The following is a 25524-nucleotide window of genomic DNA, read 5'->3' as shown; positions in this document are numbered from 1 at the left end:
ACGGTTATAGGTTAATGCTATAGACTACATGCATTTCCCTCCCCGCACCCTTGCCAGTAAATTTTTTAGCGGGCTGGCCAGCAGCCCAATTCAGTTCTGGCTTGCACCGGGTCCAGAACCTACCCCCGTTGTGGCTCTGCATTTAAAGGCTGTGTCTAGACTACATGCCTCTGTCGGCAGAGGCATGTAGATTAGACAGATCAGCAAAGGTAAATGAAGCCGCGATTTAAAGGATCGCGGCTTCATTTACATTTACATGGCTGCCGCGCTGAGCCGACAAACAGCTGATCAGCTGTTTGTCGGCTCGCGCGCTAGTCTGGACGTTCCCCCTGTCGATATCAAAGCCCTTTGTCGGCAGCCCCGTTATTCCTCGTGGAATGAGGTTTACCGGGGCTGCCGACAAAGGGCTTTGATGTCGACAGGGGGAACGTCCAGACTAGCGCGCGAGCTGACAAACAGCTGATCAGCTGTTTGTCGGTTCAGCGCGGCAGCCATGTAAATGTAAATGAAGCCGCGATCATTTAAATCGCGGCTTCATTTGCCTTTGCTGAACAAACAAATCTACATGCCTCTGCCGACAGAGGCATGTGGTTTAGACGTACCCAAAGTGTATTAGGAGCAGGTTCGGCAGGCAATCTGACTCAGTTCTGTCTCATGCTGGTCCAGGCGTTCAGATCCACCTTAGACAGGGGCTGCTGCCACCCCATGCTGCTGCCTCTTTATCAGAGGCAGCAGCACTGGGCAACAAGCAGCTGGTCCACTAGGGGAGCCGGTTTTTAAACTGGCTCCCCTCACAGACCAGCAGCTCCTGACACCCTGCACTGCTGCCTCTGATACAGTGGCTGCTGCCCCTGGGGACTATAAACTAGTCAGCTAACGGATAAGAATTCATGAGGTTACTGGACTATTCAATTTACTGATATTTAACAGCCTTAGTGGATGTTGCCAAACCCTCCCAATCTGATTAACTGCATCTTGCGACAGAGTCTGAGGCCTCTGTTCTCACCTTCGGGAAAGGGAGGGGTTTCACCTGCCCCTAATAGCGGGCACGGATGTGCTGGCCAGTGCTGCTTTGTTCCTGAAAAGCCAGCCACAGAGGAGCGGGAGAGTCTGACAGTCCTGTGGAGATGGAAGAGGAGCTTTGTGGAGATGAAAGAGGAGCTTTCTTATGCTCGGTGTCTGGAGGCAGCAGCTGCTGGAAAGCCCCACCAGACTGACGTGGCGTCACAGTGTCTTGAGGATGAACCCGAAGAGCGTTTCTCCACCGACTAGCTCCGTGCCTGGGGCATTTGTGGCAGGATATGCGAGTCGTGGCGTTGGGAGTGGTTCTGAGGCTGCATGCAAAACTGAGGAGGATCGGCAGGCAGGGGGAGCAACGTATAGAACCCAGAGAACGCTGGACAGGTTTTGTTCTTAAAACATTTCTACTTGTTTTGTTTCTTTTTGTGTGTTTGTTGTAAAATCTTTTTGGTGTTTAATTTGTGTGACACATTAGGAGCCCTAAGTGCAGTACTGTTCAGCCAGAGACGATGTGCTGGAAGTGTTGGATAAGTGTTCTCTGGGGGGTTTTAAAAGCCTTTGCTTCAGGTAGTACTGCCGAGCTGTGTTCCACTTTTCAGGACTTCCTGTGACATGCATCAAATGGAAATTTTCTGAATTTGCTTTAAGTATTGGGGTACATCATGTTTCCATTACTGTGTGCCATGTTTGATTTTCTTTATACTAGAACATAAGAACGGCAATACTAGATCGGACCAAAGGTCCTTCTAGCCCAGTGGCCTGTCTTCTGACAATGGCCAATGTCGGGTGCCCCAGAGGGAATGAACAAACCAGGGAATCATCAAATGATTTATCTTCATCACTCATTCCCAGCTCCTGGCAAACATCAAAACACCATTGCCACCTATCTTGGCTAATAGCCTTGAATGAGATATTCTCCATTAATGTATCTAGTTCTTTTTGCACCCTGTCATAGTCTTGGCCTTCAAATCATCCTCTGGCAAGGAGTTCCACTGGTTGACAGTGTGTTGAGTGAAAAAAACACTCCCTTTTGTTTGTTTTAAACATGCTGGCTATTTGTTTGATTTGATGATACCTATTTCTTATGTTATGAGTAGGAATGGAAAACACTTCCTTATCTACTTTCCTTATACTAGTCATGATTTTATAGACCTCTAATAGAGTCCCCCCTTCATTGTCTTTTTTCCCAGTTGAAAAGTCCTAGTCTTATTCAGCTCTTCTCATATGGAAGCCATTTCATACCTCTAATTGTTGTTGTTGCCATTTTCGGAACCTTTTCCCATTCCAATCATTTTTTTCTGACGTGAGGTGACCACCTGTTCACACAGTGCACCATGAATTTATACAGAGGCAGCATGATATTTTCTATCTTGTTATCTATCCCTTTCTTAATGATTCCCAATATTCTGTTTGCTTTTATTGATTGTCAGTGCATGTTGAGTGGTTGGTTTTAGAGAAGTATTCCGAATGACGCCAGGATCTCTTTCTTGAATGGTCACAGCTAATTTAGATGCCGTCATTTTATACATATAGTTGGGCTTATGTTTTCCAATGTGCATGACTTATTTTGTGGCCCAGTCACCCAGTTTTGTGAGGGCCTTTTGAAGCTCTTTTCTGTCTGCTTAGTTTTGTATCATCTGCAAATTTTGCCACTTCACTTCCCTCTTTCTCCAGATCATTAATGAATATGTTGAATAAGACTGGCCCCAGGACAGCCCCCGGGGGGACAGGAGTTACCTCTCTCCATTCTGAAAAGTGACCATTTCTTCCTACTCTTTGTCTCCTGTCTTTTAACCAGTTCTCAACCCAGGAGGGGACCTTCCCTCTTTCCACATGACAGCTTACCTTACACAAGAGCCTTTGCTGAGGGACCTTGTCAAAGGCTTTCTGGCAATCCAAGTACACTACATCCACAGGGTCCCCCTTGTCCACATGCTTGTTGACCCCCTCAAAGGATTCTAGTAGATTGGTGAGGCAGGATTTCCCTTTGCAGAAACCTTGTTGACACTTCCCCAACAAATTATGTTCATCCATGTGTCTGACAATTCAGTTCTTAGTTTCAACTGGTTTGCCTGCTTTTGAAGTCAGACTTACCGGCCTGTAATTGAAGGGTTCCCTTCTGGAGTCCCTTTAAAAAACGGGCATCACATTAGCCATCCTCTAGTCCAGTGTTTCTTGAACCTTTTCAGACCGAGGAACACCAAACAATTTTTTTTTAATGAAGCACACCAAGGATTTTTAGTTGAGCAAAAAAAAAAAAAAAAGTCGGAAGTTTTTGAGGAAAAAAAAAGTCACCTGCCCCTTTAAGAGCAGACATTTTGAATTCTGTTGTTCTCTGCAGCCGTGGAACACAGTTTAAGAAACACTGCTCTAGTCTGGTTTAAATAATAGGTTACAAACCACAATGAACAAAGCTTCCCAACTAGTGCCCCGTACAATGCATCCGTGTCCTGTGCTCATTAGTCTCTGTATCCCCCCTAAAATACGTTGCTCATTGGCAGCTTTCAGATAATAGCAGCTTTTCACTGGGACCTGAGAGGTGGCTGTTAAACAGAATCCACTGTGTCTGTTAGAGCCCAGTCTAGTTCCTTTTGAAGTCAAGAGGAGTCTGACCCAAAGTGAGAGAACATAAGAACGACCAGGCTGGGGGAGACCAAAGGTCTCAGTGTCCTGTCTTCCGTCAGTGGCCAATACCAGGTGCCCCAGAGGGAGTGAACAGAACAGGGAACCATGACATGATCCTTCTCCTGTTATCCATTTCCAGCGTCTGACAAACAGAGGCCAGGGACACCATTCCTACCCATCCTGGCTAACATCGATGAACCTCCATGAATTTGCCTAGATCTTTTTGGAACCCTGTTAAAGTCCTGGTCTTCAAAACATCCTCTGGCGAGGAGTTCCACAGGTTGACTGTGGAAGAGAAGTCTTCGTGTTAGCCGTATTGTAAAGATATGCTTGAGCCTTTTGGGGAAGCGATGATTTGGACTCACGCTCAGTGCTGGTTTTATGCATTTGTGGTGAATTCGCTCCCATCCACTACCTCAATATAGGGTTTAATGGATCTTCAGCTTTTCTATGCACACCACTTAGTATATTCAACAGTTTCTTTCCTATGGGATAACCAGGATATAGTGAGAAGGGTAGAGGGCAAATTCTTTACTTCTGTTTGTTACCGACTGGATCAAGGAAGTCCGTTCCCCTAAAATGAACACACTAGTAGACTCTTCGTTGTCCTTCCTCTTTCCCCTCCTCTGCCTCTTATTCATCCGAATTCAGCATCAACAGTGAGTAACACGTTACATTCCACAAGGATCACACATCTACCCTTTGGAGGATAACTGCCAACCACTTAATTGCAGGGTAATTTCTGTGCCATATTGTGGCCAGGAAATTACAGGGAGTTAATGGTTCATCATAGTAATAGGGTTATTTATCAGTCCTGAACTGTAGTGCAGGTTACACACTGAGTCCAACAAGGTTAATTACATAGTAATCACAGGAGCCTGCTAATATGCTGCCATGTACAGGGTATTTCTGTACAAGCAGAAACCTGCTGTTGTTTTTATTAATAAGGTACTGGGCAAGCTAAGCTGCTGTGCAATTAATGAAAAGTTATGGGCTAATTGCAGCCTGAGATTTGAAGTATTACCCATCATGCCCTTCTCTTCAATGCATCATCTCCCCTCCTTGTGTTTCTAAGGGGAGTGTGTGACTTTTTCTCCAGACATTGTGGCGCAAAGCTGAACCCTTGTGCAATGAGAATTGACTTTATTATCGGGAATTTTACATGCCTGCCCTCGGATGTTTTTCCAGCTGCCTTTCTTTCTCAGACCCGTTGGGCTGTGGAGGCAACTCAACACGGCATGGAAGAGGATAATTTATGATTGCACTGACCTCCTGACCTTTGTGTTGAGGTTCTCGAGGGCCCGGGAGCTTCAGCAGAGAGACCTTCCCTGAAATCTATGATTCCGCAATGGCCATCTTGCCTGGGACTGTTAGTCACATGGAGATGCTTGTTTCACATTTGTAATGTGGCCAGGAACTCAACAAGGACCCTAGAGCCAAAGGTCTGCCACTGCTACACCCACCCTCGCTGCAGCGAAAAGCCACAGCAAAGCTCCAGTGTGCCGTCCCAATAGGCAAAGGAAGTGCTACTGACAATAGTTGTCCAGACATCCCTAGTTTAGCATCTTACCGTTTTAGTTGTAGGGTCAGTCTCTCCATTTAAAACCATATGCTCTGAACAAGTGCTGGCGAGCTGCTCACGACACCACAAAGCAGCGATAGCACTTGCAATCAGATGGAGTCCTCGCTGTTTGTATGTTTTATTTCCTCTGGGTGAGGTCCGCCCCTGGGCAGGGGCCAGCCCAAGACATATGTGTTACTTAGTTCCCATGCAAGTCCTATTTTGAGGAGTGAAGCAGTGACCCAGTGAGGGATATCGCTGTACTGTGGGACTCAGTCCCTGAATCACAAACATGAGACAGGAAGTGTAGAACCTACATATTTTATTGTATTAGCGCAGGAGACCTTCCTACCCATCCTGGCTAACAGCCATTGACGAACCTAACCTCCATGAATTTACCTAGATCTTTTTGGAACCCTGTTAAAGTTCTGGTCTTTACAACATCCTCTGGCGAGGAGTTCCACAGGTTGACTGTGGAAGAGAAGACTTCAGAACAAGGAGCAATGGTCTCAAGTTGTGGTGGGAGAGGTCCAGGTTGGATATTAGGAAAAACTATTTCACTAGGAGGGTGGTGAAGCACTGGGATGGGTTACCTAGGGAAGTAGTGGAGTCTCCATCCCTAGAGGTATTTAAGTCTCGGCTTGACAAAGCCCTGGCTGGGTTGATTTAGTTGGGATTGGTCCTGCCTAGTGCAGGGGGCTGGACTTGCTGACCTTCTGAGGTCTCTTCCAGCTCTATGGTTCTATGATTCTATAGGACTCACCCTCATCTCCTTGTTATTTCCCCTCTTTTGTCCCTCTTGCTGTTCCATTACCTTGTACCTTGGAATGATCTTTCATTAAACGTACAGTTGGTGGGTGCTTAACCACTTCTACACCTACTCGTCATAAAAAATGGGTCCCGCGCGCCTTGGGATCAGAGCGGGACGGGCACGGAATGGTCCTCATGGTGGCCTTGGTTTGAAGTGCCGATCCAGGCCAGGCCTCACCCTCCAGCCGTTGGATTCAGTGAGGTTTGCTCTCTTTTGGAACACGCTCACTTACTTTGCATATTTCGTGGCTGATGCCACCAATTTTCCGCTCTGTCCAGGAGCATTGTAGCATGGGGAAAGGCGTTCTAAGCGCCAGCGTTCCTTCTTCTCATCTGTTCACTGCCCTTTCCCGGGGTGGCTCCAATGTGAAGGAGAGGCCTGGCCCATCCATGCTTGATTCAGATGTCACTTACCAGCGTAAGTCATTTCCCGTGTATTTCCGCGCTGCTGAGGCCAGCGTATTTACCATCTGACACAGCTGCTTGGATCTAAGCGCGTGTAGAGCGTGATTTCTGTTTCCAGGGACTCTGTGAGAACAGAAGCAGACCCGGATTGTTGTGTGTTGTGATGCCAGAGTTGTGGGAGACGACACACTGTCTGATCGTAAAATCACTGGCCTGGGATTAGAGAGAACTGGCCTCTGGTTTTGGGTGTGACGCTGACTTGCGCTGACTTTGGAAGCAAGTCACTGAAAGCAAACGTTTCTGAAACTTGGGTGCCTAAAGGCTCACACCTAAATCCATAGTGGGGCACCTAAATACAAGTGGTTTGACTTTCAGAGTAGCCATGGGTGCTGAATATCTCTGAAAATGTGGTCTTTCAGCCCCAGAGATTAGCCGAGATGCCTGCGTTTAGGAACTCAGGTGTGAAAATTTCGGTCATCACTTTTTTAAGCTTCCACGATCTCTACGACTTTTCAGGAGAAATCCCGGATGATTGGAAAAAGGCATTGGAAAAGTGGCCATCTTCAAAAAAGGGACGAACGACGATCCAGGGAACTATTGGCCGGTCAGTCTTATATTGGCCGGTCAGTCTTACTTCGGTTCCTGGAAAAATCATGGAAGGGATCCTTAAGGAATCCATTTTGAGGCACTTGGAAGAGAGGAAAGTGATTAGGAATAGTCAGCATGGATTCACAAAGGGCAAGTCATGCCTGACCAATCTGATTAGCTTCTATGATGAGGTAACTGGCTCTGTGGATGTGGGAAAGTCAATGGATGTTATATACCTTGACTTTAGCAAGGCTTTTGATACGGTCTCCCATAATATTCTTGCCAGCAAGTTAAGGGAATGTGGATTGGATAAATGGACGGTAAGATGGATAGAAAGATGGCTAGAAGGCCGGGCTCAGCGGGTAGTGATCAATGGCTCGATGTCAGGATGGCGGCAGGTTTCTAGTGGAGTACCCCAAGGTTCGGTTCTAGGACTGGTTTTGTTCAATATCTTTATGAATGACCTGGATGAGGGGATGGATTGCACCCTTAGCAAGTTTGCGGATGACACTAAGCCAGGGTGAGAGGTAGATACGCTTAAGGGCAGAGATAGGGTCCAGAGTGACTTAGACAAATTGGAGGATTGGGCCACAAGAAGTCTGATGAGGTTCAACAAGGACAAGTGTAGAGTCCTGCACTTGGGACGGAAGAATCCCAAGCATAGTTACAAGCTGGGGACCAACCAGGTCAGTAGTAGTTCTGCAGAAAAGGACCTGCGGGTTACAGTGGATGAGAAGCTGGATACGAATCAACAGGGCGCCCTTGTAGCCAAGAAGGCTAATGGCATATTAGGTTGCATTAAGAGGAGTATTGCCAGCAGATCTAGAGAAGTGATTATTCCCCTTTATTCGGCTTTGGTGAGGCCACATCTGGAGTATTGTGTCCAGTTCTGGGCCCCCCACTACAAAAAGGATGTGGACGCATTGGAGAGGGTCCAGCAGAGGGCAACCAAAATGATTAGGGGGCTGGAGCATATGACCTATGAGGAGAGGCTGAGGGACTTGGGTCTGTTTGGTCTGCAGAAATGAAGAGTGAGGGGGGATATGATCGCAGCCTTCAACTTCCTGAAGGGAGGTTCCAAAGAGGATGGAAAGAGGCTGTTCTCAGTTGTGACAGATGGCAGAACAAGGAGCAATGGTCTCAAGTTGTGGTGGAAGAGGTCCAGGTTGGATATTAGGAAAAACTATTTCACTAGGAGAGTGGGGAAGCACTGGGATGGGTTCCCTAGGGAAGTAGTGGAGTCTCCATCCTTAAAAGTGTTTAAGTCTCGGCTTGACAAAGCCCTGGCTGGGTTGATTTCGTTGGGATTGGTCCTGCCTAGAGTGGGGGGCTGGACTTGATGACCTTCCAAGGTCTCTTCCAGCTCCATGGTTCTATGATTCTAAGCTTCAATTTTTCCTTCTATAAAATGAAGACCAGTTCCTCCAAGTAGCTCCCTCACGATGTCAGTCTGTACGCTGAGATGGAAACCAAAGCCCTGTAGGTGGAAAGAAATGGGTGCAAGTGGACTGTACTGCCCCAGTCCCGCTCCGAGGAGGACTGTTAGACCCCTCTGTTGTGACCACAAGAAGAGAACAGGAGAAGGGTTCAAAAATGCAAAACTTTCACTTCTCTGGAGTGTCACGGGGGAGCTGTATGCACACGCTCAAAGTCACTTTCTCAGCGCAAGGGGATATTGCTTTCCTGCTCAGTCAGCATGGAACTGAATTGCACCTGGCATGAATTGAGTCTCTGGTGGGCTTTTCAAAAGGGTTTTTTAGGGGGCGAGGCACTCAAGTGCCATTGACTTTCAGTGACGGTGTCTACAGCCAGGTTTTCATCGGCCTGAAGAAGCTGGACTCTACAGAAGCACCCAAGGGAGATAGGTGTCCCAGTCCTAGTGCTTAGATGTTTTGGAGAAACCATCTGCCTGCATCTTTAGGCACCTAAATCTCTTTGAACATCCCCACCCGCATGTGTCCATATGCTTGAATAAGTCTTGTAACGGTGCTGCTGCTTCAACGACCTTCTGAGAGGAGGTTAAGTGATCTTCTTAGCCAATAGCAGAGCTGCCACGGTCAGAACGGCAGGCAGCTTGGATGCATTAAATTGAAAATTTTCCCTCGGGTTTTACTCTGTCCTTGCGTATTTAAATCAGCCTTTTACCCCCCACTTCGAATCTTCGTTCTCTGGGGCAGTTCAGGGTTGAAATGATTTTTCTTTTCGCCTCAACTTTTCCCTGTGGTTGTGTTTCCTCCCGTGTGATAGACACAGGAGAGCACAAGAGCCAGGAAACGGGCTCCACAGTCCTTCACTGAATGTGAAACAGGTTCGGATGTCTCGGATACAAGGTTTGTGCCGCGAACGTGCAGACTCTTTGGCCCCCTGCCTCTGAAATTGTATTAACAAATACCTAGGCGGCGAATGCGTGTTGGCGAACGTGTGGCAGTAGGAAAGACACTTTACATCAGCAGGTCCCGTCTCAGCTCTCTGGACGGCATTTGGTTGTCCAAGGACGTCACAGCTGTGCGTTTGTACAGTGTTTATTGCGAAACCGCAGTGGCGTGAATGCCTCGTTAACGTTAAACGTTTATCTTGGAAAAAAAGCCAGGAAGTGTTGGTTTCATAATACTATTAACTCCATCACTTCTAGTAGGCCCCAGTGAAAACGTGCTTGGGGCGCGCGGTCCTAATTCCCCAGTGTAAATTCCAGGTAGGGAGCCTGCCCCGACCACTGCAGCAAGACGAAATACTTGAATGCAGATGTTGGTTGTTGAATGGTGACTCCTGTGTTGGTATCATAAATTATGTTTTCAAGCCAGAATTTTCAGAAAGGCTCAGTCACCACAATGAGGACCAGATTTTCCAAAGAGTGTCAGCCCCAACATCTGGCTGTGATTGTCACGATGGGCTGAATGCGTCTGGAAAGACGGCTCCAACAGTGGAGGCTCAGCCAATGAAAATCTGGCAGGACAGTCTTGTGACAAACATGGGCCTAAGCACCCTACGCAGTGATCAAAAGGATGCTCTAGGCAATATGGGTTTATTATTGGTCCTATGAGAACTATGCAGGTCCTAGGCCTCAATATGTTATCTTATTACTGACTGCCCCTGTGGATCCCGTTGATGTCATTAGCAATCACTAACGTCCTTTGAGTAGTCTTCTTTCAAGGACGACTAGATCAGAGCATATTAGTGAACTGTTACTGCAGGGCCCACAGGGACTGTTAATCCAAGGCAGCTTGGTCCTGCCTTGAGGGCGGGGGGCTGGACTCGATGACCTCTCGAGGTCCCTTCCAGTGCTATTATTCTATGATTCTATGATTCTATAAATGTGCAGGCCCGTTTGCTGCAAATTAAATATTTGTGTGGACAAACCCATATAAATCCATTTAAATTGAATTGAGAGTGTCTACACTGTGTTTTGCAATGGCTTAATTAAATCAGTTTAACGACCAATTCAGAGTTAATCTGGTATAATCTTCTATGGATTTTAGAGAGTTTGTCTTTTTGTCTGTTTGATCAAGAACTCCTCCTACATGGTACCAGTTAGGACCACCACACTCGGTGTATAGCTGGAAGCAAGAGAAGGGTTTGGTTGTGCCAGGAAAATGGAGTGTACCTGGAATGGGATTGCTTCTCATAAAATCAAACAGAAAGGAGCCTGGACCTCCAAAGCAAGTACCGTCCTCAAAACTGACATAACTGAGTGCATGTTGAAAGAGACCGAGCCAAGATGAGCCAGAAAAATAGGGTGAACCTGAAATAGGATTACTTCTCAATCCACCTAACAGAGAAGAAATAAAATGGAGACATTCGGAGTAGTGCTCTGTTTTGCCACAGCTAAATCAATGCTTAAGGTTTGAAAACTAAAAGAAAATATCATTGAAAACCAAATTGACTATACCCCTTTAAAAAAAAAAAAGCAAATGATAACATTTTATAGAAACGAAGAAAAAAATACACTTGATGGAATTCCCATTTTAAAAAGTTATTAAAAAATAAATGGCGAAAATGTCACAATCCCCTTTTAAAAGAAATATGAAATAAAAATCAATAAAAATATAACGCTATTTTTGAAAAATGCAATCATTTAAATAAAGTATGTACATTTTCCTTTTATTTAAGAAAAAGCCTTAATTGAGTTAAGGACCTGAGCTAGTTCTGAGTCTAGAAACGGCTGGACTTCCTTTTGTTTCTTTGTTTTGGAAGAAAGCAAAGGGGACAAGAGAGAGGATTTTCCCCGTGTGTTAATATTTTTGTGTTCCCAATTAGGGCTGTGGTTGTTCCCACACAACATTTACAGTCACTTTTATGTCAATTGTCCCAGCAGCAGCCTGGTCCTGTCTAGCCAGACAGGGAAACCGCATTGGGTTGTCAGAAATAGTCAGGATTTCATTTGGCTGTGCTAAAATCCCAGCAGAATCTAAGGGTACTTCTGCACTGGAGCTGGAGGTGCTAGCTTTGATTGATCAAGCGCACTGCAAATAACAGGGTAGTCCTGGCAGCACAGAGAGCAGGAGGGGCTTAGCTGCCTTGAGTCTAAACCTAGGTCTTCGGATTGGACTCAGGGCAGCTAGATTTGGCTGTTTTTCGAATAGATGTGCACTGAGTTATTTCGGAGACATTTGTTGTTACACTAGATTTTCAATGATCACGTGGTCCCTTCTGGCGTTGGAATCTGTGACCACAGTCAGGCCATGTTTCCACTTGAGGCACCGGAGATCAATCTTCTGGCGTTTGACTTAGTGGGTCTAGTAAGGGCCTGCTAAATCAAACATGGAGGGTGCCCCACAGTTGGCGCTGATACTCCTACTCCTCACGAGGAGTAAGGAAAGCTGATGGGAGCATCAATCTCCCACTGTGAAGACAGCGCCAAGATTGGCTTAACGTATGTCGATTCCAGCTCTGTTATTTACATAGCTGGAGTTGCGTACCTTAAGCCGACCTTCTGGGTCTAGAGTAGACCTGGCCTCAGTGCATGTGCAGATACCCAAGCTGGAGATTACGTGCCCAGCTAGTCCCCGTGTAATTTTCCAGCTTCACCCTTATGGAGTTTGCTCAGAGTGATGTGACGTCACGTTCATCATTTCGATGCTTACCTCCTCTCCCCAGACCTAGTCAAGCTGCTCAAAGAGATCCTTTTCTATGCAGTGTTGGCCGGGGTTCGAGTTGCGCTCGTTTTAAGTTATTGGAGGCAAAGAATCTCCCAAGTCTTAGGCAATGTCCACGTTACAGACCTTACAGCGCCGCAGCTGTACCGCTGCAAGTGCACCACTGTAAGGTCTCCCGGGGGGAGAGAACTCGCCTGCTGGCCTCATTAAACCACCCCTAATGAGCAGGGCGAGTCTCTCCTGCTGGCACACCGGCACTTTTGTTGGCGAAACTTACGTTGGTCAGGGGAGTGTTTTTTCACATCCCTGAGCAACAACATTGTTACCAACAAAATGTCTAGTGTAGACAAAGCCCTTCAACTCTGCATCAACCTCCCTGATCAATGGTTCAAAAAAAGTAATGGGATTTCTTTCCAACTTTCAACAACAGCAGCACAGTATCTCCTGCCGGAGACCAAACTAAACTGTGGTCCCAAAAGAGACGTTTTCAGAAAGTTTTATGTATATGGGAAAATGAAAGTTACAATGGAAGCTCACATGTAACCTTAGCGATAGAAGTTACTACAAAAATGATACACTCTAAAATACAAAAAGGATATGTCACACGTGTGTACACTCTGTGCGTGGAGGCATTCCCCAGGGGATAAATAGCAGAACTGCATGATAAATTGCAAAGCCGGGAAGTCAATATTTTTCGTTCACATTGGTGCTCTTTTGTTTAAAAGAATTCCACCTGCCCTTGAAATGTTTCCTCCTTTGCTCCCCATATATGGTGTTTCTTGCAGCTGTCCCCCTGTCCAAGGCCCGGGGCAGGGGGAAATCCCCCATTTAAGAAAGCAGGGAATGATTTCCCAGCAGATTAATTTAATTGGAGGTGGCGCCGGTGATGATGGCTTTCGTAAAAGTTGCTTCTAACTTGCTATTATGATCCTCTGTTTTCGGTTGCTTCGAACCTTGCCACACTGAAGTGTGAAGCCTTTTATATAAATGTAAAGAACTGGCTGAAAAATAAAAGTAGTTCACAAACATGCCAAGAACTTCCAAGATGGTTTTATTATTTTACTTTTGGAAATGGGTTGATTTTCATTTTGTGAACATTTCTGCTGAAGTTTAAGCACCCTGTATCAGTTTACATATAGAACATGGTCCGCTTTTAAACATTCCACTGTGGGACTTACCTGGCTACAACTGTAGGACAAGAAGCAATGGGCTTAAATTGCAGCAAGGGAGGTTTAGGTTGGACATTAGGAAAAACTTCCTGCCTGTCAGGGGGGTTAAACACTGGAATAAATTGCCTAGGGGGGTTGTGGAATCTCTATCACTGGAGATATTTAAGAACAGGTTAGACAGATATCTATCAAGGAGGATCTAGACGGTGCTTGGTCCTGCCGTGAGGGCAGGGGACTGGACTTGATGACCTCTCGAGGTCCCTTCCAGTTCTCGTGCTCTGTGATTCTATGCCCAATGAAAACTGACAACGAAGAAGAAAACCCCTCACATAAAACCAAAATCTAATAGCACACCCAGAGAATAGAAATGAAAATGGGTGATGAACAAAACATGAAATGTCAGTTGAAAACTGTTGAGATTGGAGAGGTTTTTTTGCCAAAATTTCTTGTTTTGGAAACTGGGTAAATATTGTTAATATATTTTTAATCATGTCCATCTGAAGTTGCTCAGGCATTTGGAATGTTAGAAGTACTGAGGATATGAGAAAGGGGTAGAGCCAGGGAGCTCGATAACCATGCATGAAAAATTCATTTATCAGATGTATCCACAAGTTAGCCCGTTATCTAAAAGCTGAAATAAAGCCAGGCTTGAATTGACTAGACCCAGGGCTTGTGTGATGAGCAAAAGTTTTCAAAAGAAGAGGTTAGTTGGACCCATTTCTCTCCTGTCCTCCAACCTGGGGTTGTCATTTATACCTGCAAAATGGTTGTGAAATGCTTCTCGATGGCCGCATTTTTCTCTCTTTGGCCAGGTATAAATGGTGACATGGTGCAAAGCAGAGGAGACTCAGGCTGTGTGGAAAGAAAATCAGCCAATACTCAAAAATGGAGTTTAAAAGAGAAACCTGTTTAGATGAGAGTTTTCTCTAGTCCATAAGGGTTTGTGCTAATCTCCCAAAGGTCAGGACAATAGGGGTATGTCTACACAGCAAGGTTATTTTGGAATGCCAGAGGTATCCCGCATCTTTTGAATGCGTCTGCTATTTCGAAATATAGCAGATGCGCTATTTTGCCATCCCTGTAAACCTCATTTTACGGGGAGAAAGGGATGGCTCGAAATAGCGCTTTATTTTGGAATTTGGCGCTGTTTAAACAGTGCCAAATGACTACATAAGCTATATCAAAATAAGCGACATGATTTGCGTGGCGCAAATTGCGTATCTGATTTTGAGTTTCGGGTGCTGTGTAGACGCACCCTAGCAGAGCAAATCTTGTCTTTCTCTTATGCAAAAGTGATTCCTGTGAAAATTGGAGCATAGCAACGTTCACTTCCACAAATCAGGAATGATCATGTTTTGTGTATGTTGGCTTGAAAGAGCCACACTCTTTTATATGCAACACGGGGTCTGAATGGGCATTCAGACGAATCTGCTGTTGATGCATATAGGAGGTTTCCTGTATAAGGTTGCGCCATCGACACCCGCTGGGTGTGATGAAATACAGAACATTACGTGAATCAAAGCATCACCGCTATTTTGAATATTTGCAAGTCCAGTCAGTGAAATGTGTTTCTCTTAGCAATAAATTCCCAACCCAAATCATTTCCTTATTTGCAATGGCTACAAAGTTTAAATGACACATGGTCAGATTGGTGTTTAATTCAGCCCTACTCCTGTTCTTCGGAAAGAAAGCAAGGGCACAGTTTATGCCAAAGGTGGAAGAGTATTAACGTCACAGAAACTTGGAGAACAATTCTAATTTCTGGATTCACAGCGATTTGTCTTGCACGGGCAGCTACATATTTGTCGAATTAATTATATGCAGGGCCTACACACTGAACTACACCCCCAGAACAGCTGCTGTAGCCAACACCACCCGCCTGCGTATCAGTGAATTTTAAAAGCCAGGCCGCAGGCTGCACCCGTGTATCTGAGATCAAACTCAGACAGTGTGCACAGAACCCTTCTTATTAAGTGAGGGTAATAATCGATCTTCTTTGGCTTCGTGCTGGGTGGAGACCCGCTGGCCCAGAAAGGGTTGAGAAATTCACTAGAGCAAGGTGGGCAAATACCAGCCCACGGGCTGGATGCGGTCTAGCAGGGTTAACTCAGGCAGGCCCCCACACCGCCGTATTTACCTGCACCTCCTCAGGTACGGGGAACACAGCGCCCATCGGCCACAGCTCGCCGTTCCCGGCCAGTGAGAGCTGCGATCACCCGGACCTGCGGAGATGCAGGTCAATAGAGCAGCAGTGGCCCACACGGGCTAACCCTGGTGAATTGCCGCCGTTTTATTGCCCAGCCCTGGACTCGTGCCTACTCCTGGCATGTACGTTCAGAAGACCGTTTTAGGAGATTCTAGTGGCATTATTTGTGCTGGCCTGTCTGGTGCCAGGAGATGTCTCTCAGCAGGTACATGTATTCTAACTAAACGCCTGACAGACCTGCCTCGTTTCTTGAGAACTCATGATTAAGTGCCATTGTGACCTGGCCATTTCTTTACATGGAGCAATTCTCTTGGAGGAATTTAGAACACATGAAAGCACACGTGGTGATCCTACTTACTGCTGCTGAGCCAATGGCTAGGAAAAGCTAAGCTGCTTTAATCGCATACTGTGTGTATATTTTGTGTATTTAGAAGTCTCTGACAGACCTGTTCTTTTTTTTTTCTTTCTCTTCCTCGTCCTCTTTCTGCATTGGCAGAGCATCTGGGATTTGAATTAAAGGGTACGGAACAACCATTCATTTGTTAACCAGAAGCCATTAAGAGCTGCCCATGGTCCTAAACATTACGGCTTTAACGGGATGATTAAAAAATCAGCTGTTCTGCTCTTTTTCCTGACACCCAGAAAGATATTTGGATGAAAAAAAAATTCAATGTGAACTGAGAAAAATTACCTGCGTATTTGTAGCAGCACGTTATCCTTTGCCGTGAACAGAGGCACATTGTGGAAGGCAGTAGTGCAATACCAAATCGCTATATGGCTCCTCACTGCAAATTTGTATTGATCTGGAAGGGCTGGGGATTGTGTCAATTTGGAAGGTGACCAGCAAATATCGCTTGGTAATGGACAAATATTCCGGTAACAGAATGTCTAGAATTTTGGCTCCTGGGGAGGGAGAAGGCCGGGAGTCTGCATGCAGAACTCTCCGTGGAATCACGGAGGATCGGGCTCCGAGTCAGGCTGGGTTTGAAAGACGCTGGGTTCAGGAGAGAGCCAGCAAAGTTCTCCTGGAGGAGCGTTGGGGAGTGTTTTTCCATAGAGGGTGCTGGGCTTTCAGCAGCCCTGGGAGGAGAGGTTGTCCTTTTCAAAAGCACCTGAGGCCCGGACCCTCCAAGCCATACAGGCCATACGTTCTTTTGAAAATGTTAGATCATTTTAGGGAAAGGAAAACCACGTTTGGCCCAACACCTGGCTCCTTTCTGGGGCATCATAATCCCACACGTTTACCCTGTGTTCCCCTTAGTTCTCCCCAGAAGTACAGTGCGAGGGGGCTCTTGAGTTCGCATGTTGTGCTGCCTTCATCTCCGCCCGCACTGTCCCCCCTCCCGTTTCTTTGCTGCGTGTGCCATAGGTCTGTGTACCCCCTAAGTTCTGCATTGCCAACCCCCGAAGAGCCCGGCCCTTATTTGTGGCCATGCTGGGTTCTAGAACGAAGGAGCTGGCATAGAAGTGGACGGCCTCGTTCAGCCGCTAGTTCTTACTCCGAGCTCAGTTTCGCTTGGCTCAGACGGCGGGATTTGGCCTGCTGACTAGCTGCTGCTTCTTTGCAGACTGCTCTCGCACTCCCCAGGGGCCGTGGTCTGCACTCAGCTGCGCCCATGGAACCGCATGGGCGGCGGTGGGATTAGGCGCAGGTATCTGAGGGCAGAATTCGGTTTAAACGTCCAATCAAAGTGACCCGTGCTCTGTAATCCCGGCCTTGGCTACTTCCCGCGGGCCCCTGGGACCTGCCAGCATCCCTGTTGCCCTGTGCTGCAGCCTACGTGATCTGATTCATGCCCAGAACGGCTTTCCCCTCGGCCTCTCCCTCTTTGCGCCAGCGTCAGGGCAGCTAGAGAGAGGTGGCGGTGCAGGGGAGCAGTGGGGGCTTTTGGGCACCTACCTCTTTAGCTGGTGCTAAAGTCTTCTCTTAGCTATTAGTGCGAATCACCAGACACTAGTGTAATGGGAGTGAACTTTGTCTCCGGGGGACTCAGATCCTTTCTTCCCCAGGGGCCAGTCCTAGCTCGCATGGGTTTGAACGGAAACGAGGGCTAGCGTCTTGCGTCAGGCTCCCGGTGCTGGGTGTTTTCAGTCCCCAAGGGCTATTTGTCCACCTTTCCGAACTGTCACAACACCGGGCAGGACGGGGCCCAGGGAGTCGCCTCTGCTCCAGAGGAGCCAGACCCCGCCTGCCCGCAGTTCTAGGCTGCTGCTGGGGAGCTGCTTTGGGAGAAGGAATTCTAGAGTAACCGGTGCTGCTATTCAAATACCGCTTGGAAATGGCATTTGGAATTGAGGATTTTTGGCATCCCTTTCAGTTTCCTTCCCTCTTGTCTTCCTTGTTCATTCCCAGTGTCATTCTTAGGCAACAAATCTTCACATGCCGGCTCTTTCGCTGCCTTCTCTCCTGCATCCATTCCTCACTGCCCATCTGTTTGCTGTCGTACCATGGCTGGAGCGGTGCCTCTCTCTGCATTACGTGACACGCAATGATTTGTCCCCCACGTCACTGGTTTAGAATGAGGAGGGTGATGGCTATTATTGATTCTTTGGGGAGCATGGCACACCACAGACTAAAGTTCACTGACCCTACCACAAAGACCTGATCATCTGAATGAGGCATTCCATTGTGGCATCCGCTTGCGTGGTGTTTTCGGTCACTGTCCCCAGGAGTTTATGTGACCGCAAGGTTTGATGTTCTCAGCTATCAGTGTCATGAGATTTTGAGGAGCCAATGAGTTGTTTTAATCTCAGGTTTGCAGCAGCGACAGGTGGCTCCAAATGTCATTGCTGCGGGCTTGTCACAAGCCCAGGCTCCCGATCCTGCATTTCTGGTGCATCCAAAAATTCTCCGTGAAATGAAATGGGATTTTTAGCACTTGCCAGGAAGCCAAAGTCAGGGTCCTGCATGGGATTGTGCTGCCCACTGAAGCTGGGTTTTGATTCAAGGGGAAAAGTTTGTGGTATAGATGAGAGTTGGGGGATTAAAACCAGCTGATTTGGTAGCTGTGCCTCCCCCATCAACCCCTTCTCCTTTTCTCCTGGAAATAAAAGGCAGGGTTTGCATCAGGAAAAAAAATAACATTTTTGCAGCAAAAAGTGTGAATCAGGAAAATTCTTGATGAAAACGTCATTTCACCTGGGTAGAATCCGATCACTTCCTCCTTCCCGCCTCTGATGAAGCACGTTCACGCGGCAGAAATTCTTGAACAGATTCACCCATGAGCAGTGCAAGTCACGTCTCGCTGTTTTGGCAAATTATTATTAAATCTTTCAAAAATCCAGGCTCTTTGTTCACACGCATAATCCTCCACCAGAGTGATCAAGCGGAGAACAAACGGCTTGCTGTCTGCATGGAATTAATCCCACCGGCTGTGAACAAGAGACTCTCAGAACTTTCCACACGTCTACCAGAGTTAACTGTAAATGAAGATCCCGAAAGGGGCCTTGTTCAGCCATCCATTTGTTTTTAGATTGGATTCAAATCGACATGAATTTGGAGTTTGCATAATCCAGGAAAAAGCTGTTCCCCCCCCCCCCCCATGTTAAATATGTGATTATGTCCACTCAAAGAATAATATAATGGAGATATACCATCTCATGGAGCTGGAAGGGACCTTGAGTCTGGTCTCCTGCCCTCACAGCAGGACCAAGTACCATCCCTGACAGATTTGCCCCAGATGCCTAGGTGGGCCCCTTAGGGTTTGAACTCACAGCCTTGGGTTTAGCAGGTCAATGCTCAAGACACTCAGCTATCTATTCCCCCCCAAAACAATCTCTGGAAGCAGTTCACAAAATCCATGGAAGGGAGGCATTTCTGGACTTGGGGCAGCCAGTCCTGACAGCTCCGAGGCGGGATAACTTCCTGTTTGAGAGGCAAGCAATGCCCGGAGCCCGTGGAGCACGGCTCCCCTCCGCAAAATAAAATCCTGCTTGCTGCCGGGGTTAGCCGCCCTTCTTGTTTTTCTGCCCCTGGTGCCACCAGCTGCAACAGCCCAGTTGCTGCTCCTTCGCTATCAGTCACAAGTGTCGTAGACCAGGGTAGCCAGTGAAAATCTCCCAATCTCTGGTCCCTGCGCTCAGGGCATGGCCCCTCTGGGCTTCCTCCAGCTCAGTGACTTCCCACGATGGAATCTACGTTTCCGTGAATGATTCCAACAGCAGCACGGGGAGAATGTGGAACATTCAGCAGCGTGAAAGGAGCCAGACGGATGAAATCCAGGCACGGAGAGGCACAGATCTCTCTCTTTCCACCCTTCCCCCAGTGTAGAACATGCACAGCATCCCGCACCAGGCAAAAAATACAGGGCGGGGGGAGGTAAAAAGCAGAGCTAAACATCCCAATCCAAATGGGAGCGCTTCCCCAAAGAGGACACTGGAGGATTTGATGGAATGGGGAGGCCAGAGGGCATCCGATCAGACCGCAGGCTCCAGCCACCTAAGCATCTGTATGAGTCGGCCGCACAAGGGAGAGCCATCACCGCTGGGCAGAAGGTCAGGATGGGACCTGGGCACCAGGAGGCCCCACCTAACCCCATAGGGCCAATGCAGAACCTTTGGGCTGCCCTTCTGCATAGGGGTAAATCTGAGCCAGTTGAGGAGTACCTGGATGAATTGCTTCTCAGAGGGCACACGGACCCGCACTCACTATCGGCCAAGGAAAGCACACAGAGGTACCAAAGCTTGGGAGATTCTTGCTGCCACCCTCTCGAAGGAAGGAAGCTGCTGGTAGTGGTGGAACTAGGGTGCAGAAAGGACAGATTAGGTAAGAATTTCTCTGTTCCTGTCACCTGTCGTAACGACTCTGGTCTGCAGTGCGACTCTCCATCGATCCTGCCTTCGTTCCCTACCCAGAACCCGTATTCGGTTCACCAGACACGTGACAAATGGGGCATGTGCTAACTGTGCCTTAGAGATTCCCGGAGCAGCGTGGACTGAGCGAGGGGGGGTTCCTGCCCCTTTTGGAACGAACGCTCGCAGGTGCAAAACGCACGACTTCGGATTGATTTTTCCATGATGATAATGAATCTAGACACCCTCTGGCTTCTCAAGCAGCCATTTCTGTTTTGCTCCTTCTCTCAGAAAGAGAATCGTTTTTGCTACATTCGATACTTCCAAAAGCGGGGGGGGGGGGGGGGGGTGGTGGAGAGAGGCTCAACTACCAAATTATTTTCTCTTAGCTTTGTTTTTATATTTATTATGCTCCTCCCATGCACGACCCTAGCATTCCTAGCACCTACTGCCATTCTTGCTCTCCTTCTGGTTTTACCTCCGATAGCTTTGCTAGGGGTAGCAGAAATAGTCTAGTGTGAGGGCGCCATTTCGGGCGTGCAGGGGGGACAGCCGCCGTGCGCTCCAGGACGTGCTTGCTTTTCATCCAGTGCCCCGGACACTAAGGGAGTGAGAGGAAAGTGCGTGCATTCCGTGCATGCCTCGTACACCTGCCTGGTGAAGGGAGCTCACCAGCCAGGTGTGAGAGGAATGCAAACACTTTCCCCTCATTCCCTTAGTGTCCCGGGGCATGGGATGAAAAGCCAGCCGCATCCTGGAGCACATGGCTGCTGTCCCCCCCGCACACCCGAAATGGCGCCCGTGGTCTAGTGAGAGCACATAGGGTACGTCTACACAGCAGCGCTCTTTCGGAATTGCAAAGAGCGTGTCTACAGTGCAAGCCGTTACTTGGAAATACTGTCAAGCTGAAGGACATCTTACTCCGACTCCTGTAACCCTCATTTCACGAGGAGTAAGGGGAGTCGGAGGAAGAGCGCCCTTCCCCTTGGACGTCCGGCTGGGTAGAGAGTGCCAAAAGCCGAGTTAAGCTATTTCGACTTCAGTCCGCAATGGACGTAATTCGACTTTTGCCCTGCTGTGTAGACGGGCCCGTAGTGTCCTCGGGTGGAACATTCCACCATAATGAGTTCCGGAGGGTTTTTCTGGCTTAATGTACATGAGAAAATGTTTTCGAGACTGGTAATGAAAGGACAAACACCAGGGATTCACGTTATCGGGGCAGATGGACTTACTCATGGGACAGGTCTTTTTTGGGATTCTTCCTCCCAGCAGGTAGTGGGCCAAGTTCTTCTCTGAGTCCTGCGGGCAGAAAGCCACAGTTACCCCAGCGATTTCAGGGCAGAACTTGGCCTCCTGCATTCATCCATGAAAAATGACTGTCCTTAGCCATGGGACGGGTCTCCTTGAGGATATCTGGGTTGAACGGCATTGACGCAGTCTAAATTAGAGCTTCCTCCCGGCTCCATTCTGAAGAGTTTTAGAGACCTGGCCTGTTTGGATCAATTGCTTTCTCTCCAGGAGTGTGCTCTTAATCTCTTGCAAGTGACTGATGTCAGTGGCACTGAGAAAGCTTCCATTACAAATAACTATGGAGCTTTCTGGCTCGTTCCAGCCCTCTCTTGCTAGAAGCAATAGCTCGCTGCTGATGTGCATGTTAATTTCACAAGTGACCTGTACAGTGCGGTTGAGACCACGCAGTGTCCCATGAGTCCACGCATGCCTGGAACACAATGGCCATTGTAGATTCACTGAGATGAATCGGGATAGGTGGGAAAATTAATGTAGTTGCTTCCCAAGATTTCATTGAAAAAATCCACGGCTTTGGTTGGTTACTAGATTTTCAATACTCTATCCCCTCCCTGTCTTCTGGCAGCCTCGGCACCTCTTCTCTATGCCTACCCAACCTTTGAGTATTTCAGAGTTTTTCTGTTCAGCACCCGAGTGCTTTTGTGCACCAGATTGTGTGGTCTCTGGAATAGTTCTAGAACCCGTAGCTTGCAGCTGTTGCAAGAAAGAATAAACCAGTCCTGAGACCATCAGAGAGAACCCAGAGATGCTGGACCTTGTGATGAGGCTATCAAAGGACCAGTGTGTACGGGTGGGCGTGACAATCAGAGGGCGGAGGTTCCAAACGCCAAAGAATAAGCAATGGTGCCAACTGGCTGTATGGGAGGTTGTTCTGTGTAGGGATGTGTTGGGTCAGGTCTTGTATGAAAGCTCGAAATGTGCTGGTCATGGTCTGTAATATTGTCACCCCCACCAGGTCTCTGAGGTGTGTGGAGTGTGTGTGTCAAAGTGGACTGGTAGTTGGGGACTTCAGGTCCAGTGTTCCCTCTAATTTTTTCCATCCATGTGCAGAATAAATGTTCCGTGCACCAAGGCAAATGCAGCCGTGCATCACCACTAGACGCACATGCTGCCGGCTGTGGACAGCTGAGGTGGCTCTGCTGAATAGCCGGTCGGCCCCTGAATCGCTCCTGAGTGGCCGCCCAAGCGCTCAGCTTGCAGGGAACGCTGTTCAGGCCCCCCGCAAGGGGTTGTGAGGCTGGTGGAAGACACGGGGAAAATGTACGTTCACAGGCTGAGCGCTGCTCTGAGCTGTGGCTGCTTAGCATTAAGGCACCACAGGTCACAGGGCAGGTGGTGACCGGACCCCGTACTGGGCTGGGCGGTCCCCAAAACGCCGCCGCGACGGTGTTGGCAGGATTCGGACTTGTGTGGGGAATGTATCAGTAGCCAGCCTACCAGCCTAAGGGTGACCGCCACATCCCCTTTCCGGCCCAAGTCCCTCTCAAGTTACCCAGAAAACAAACAGAAAGGTGCTCTCCACCCGGCACATCTGAACAGTTTCCCAGCATGCTCTGTGTCCAAAACAGGCGCTTCACTTGGAGGCTGATCCTCCGGTTTTGGGTCTCCTTCACCTCAGAGCCTCCCTCTGCCAAGGCTTTGCCAGTTTTTGCCTTGCTCAGACTACCGTAATTCATGGAGAGGAATCCCCTTCCGCTCCTAGGCTGGGTTCGCAGCCCCATAGTAAGTTGACTCAACTGCTGTGTTGCTGGGAAGTGTGAAAAATCCACAGCCCGAGTTACACTGTTAAGCCCCCGGGGTAGATAGTGGTAGGTTAGTGCCAGGGTGCGTCCATCAACCTACTTATGAGGTGGATGAGCTCCAGTGATGGGAGACCCCCTCTTCTGCTATTGCGAGGGTGGCCAGATACTAAGGGTGCAACATCCGGGTGGAGCCAGGGGCTAACAGGCGCCTTGTCACGGGGACATGTCCCTAGACAATGGGACATGTGCTCACCCTGCCGCGGGTGGGCACGCTGCCTACAGCCGTTCAAGTTTTGCAAGGCTGCACCCTCTACCCCACGTTGATTCTGCGTTTTCCCGTTCACTCGGCTGGCCCCCCGTGGTCACGTCCATTGTCCCAGGCAGTAAGTTCTGTGTAAACAACTGGCTCAGTGATTGTACTAACAGCTGCCTGCTAGTGTAGTTCCGGCCACGAATCCACTAGTCTGTATACACAATGACACACCCGCCTAACCCCAGGCGGCACGTGGCCCGTCCAGTCGCAACACTCCCAGCTTTCATGAAAGACCTGACTTGGCATCGTTAGAAACCCAGCAGCATTGTATCCAGCCAGCCGATTCAGTTGCTTATTCTTTGGGGCTTGGACCCCCCCCCTTCTTTCTGTGAGCTGTCAGGACCCTCGCTGTCGCCGTGGACACGGTCAGGGTCCTGTTTGTTGGACACCCGGGGAATCTGCTGGGAAGGAAAGAGAAGAGTTGTGGGAGCTCATGGGCTAGAGGGAGAGCGGGAGGGGAAGGAGAGTCGATACTAAGTTTGCTGGGGAGCAGAAGGGTGGGATCCCTAGATGGGAGCAGGGAGCAGAGAGATGAAGAGGAGGGGATGGCAGGAGATCTCAGTGTGTGGGGGTAGGTTGGGGATAATCATCCACCTCTTTGGGTGCTTCTCAGAGCTGACCTATGGGACACTTTGAGATCTGCCCAGGCGTAGGCCATATCGGTAGGATGCTGCTAGTTCTCGTGTGTTCAGAACACGTCCTCTGCAGAGGAGCCGGGGTTTAACTAGCCTGTCATTCTCCCCTTTGCAGAGGCCGAAGAACTCTATCAGAAGAGAGTGTTAACCATCACGGGGATCTGCGTGGCTTTGCTTGTGGTCGGAATCGTGTGCGTGGTCGCCTACTGCAAAACCAAGTGAGTGGCAGCCAGCAAGCCCAATTGGACAGCTATATTCCAGGTTGGGTTCACGTGTTCCGCGATAGCCCGGGCCGACCTACGCTGCTGCACAAAGGAGATGCTGTGGAGTGCTATCTGCGTCCACCAGAGAAAACACCAGGTCTAACAGGGCTGGGAAGTGGAGAGCGAAAATCTCTCTACGCCTGCCCTTGCCCCAGAGTTCATAGGTGTTCCACGAAGTGCAGGATGTTCTCCGGTTCAGCCGAATCCACCCCGTTTTACTAAGTGAGTCAATGCCCCGTGGGTGCGAGAATGAGGCTCCGCTAGCACCGGGACCTAGTGACCACGGCGTCTCGTCCCAGCCCTGCTGACGGTGGGCCGTGTTTCAGCAAATTCCGTAGCAATGACCATTGAGCAAAGCTTCGTAAGCATCCCTGGCAGACAATCAAAGAGATTTCCCTCCATTTCACAAATAAGTCAGCTGAGAGGTGGCACAGGGTGGTTGGTGGCAGTAGTGGGATTGGAACATAGGTCTCCACGGCGCAAACCCAAGTCTCCTTCAATACCTCATCAAATCAATATGCCACATCTATGTGCCTGGCTGCTCTAACCACTAGACAACACTTCTCTCCCAGAGCCGGCAGTAGAACCCAGGACTCCTTATTCCCAGCCTTCTGCTGCCCTCTAGAAAATGGTTATCTAACCTGCCGGCAAAGTGCATGTTCCCCTCATCCCCCCTTCGGTGGCTGCACCTCCCTGAAGATGATGGTTGCTCCTTGAGTTTGGGTGCAGAGGTCCAAAGGTCCAGGGCTCAGGTCTTGCTGACGGCCCATCGGGAGAGTTCTCTGGAGGGCTGAAGCTAGAGCGGGGAAGCTGAACTTAGATTCAGGCCGGAAGTGAGGTGTAGCACCTAACCGTGAGAGTACTCCACCATCGGCGCAGGTGACCGAGGGCCCTGGTGGAGTCTCCCTCACTGTCCATTTTGCAGCCTGTATTGGGTGTTTTCCTAAGAGATCTGCTCTGGGGGTTATTTGGGGGAAGCTTTCTAGCCTGAACTA

General features: G+C 48.5%; 1 protein-coding gene across 6 annotated transcripts in view; it reads left to right on the top strand.

Moving 5' to 3' along the window:
* Positions 1-25524, top strand: part of NRG2 (neuregulin 2) — a 198824-nt gene that overhangs the window by 161644 nt on the left and 11656 nt on the right. For all 6 annotated transcript variants that reach the window (XR_016346987.1, XR_016346986.1, XM_075900097.2 and 3 more), the window contains one exon: positions 24382-24484. Coding sequence is in view for 4 of the 6 variants with exons in the window: in XM_075900097.2 (XP_075756212.1) it covers positions 24382-24484 (103 nt within the window). In the remaining 2 variants the exon portion in view is untranslated. The remainder of the gene's footprint in view (positions 1-24381; positions 24485-25524) is intronic.

Source organism: Pelodiscus sinensis, chromosome 16 (genome assembly GCF_052426305.1).
Source record: "Pelodiscus sinensis isolate ZL-2025 chromosome 16, ASM5242630v1, whole genome shotgun sequence".
Lineage (NCBI taxonomy): Eukaryota > Metazoa > Chordata > Testudines > Trionychidae > Pelodiscus > Pelodiscus sinensis.
This window is presented reverse-complemented; position numbering and strand designations above follow the sequence as displayed.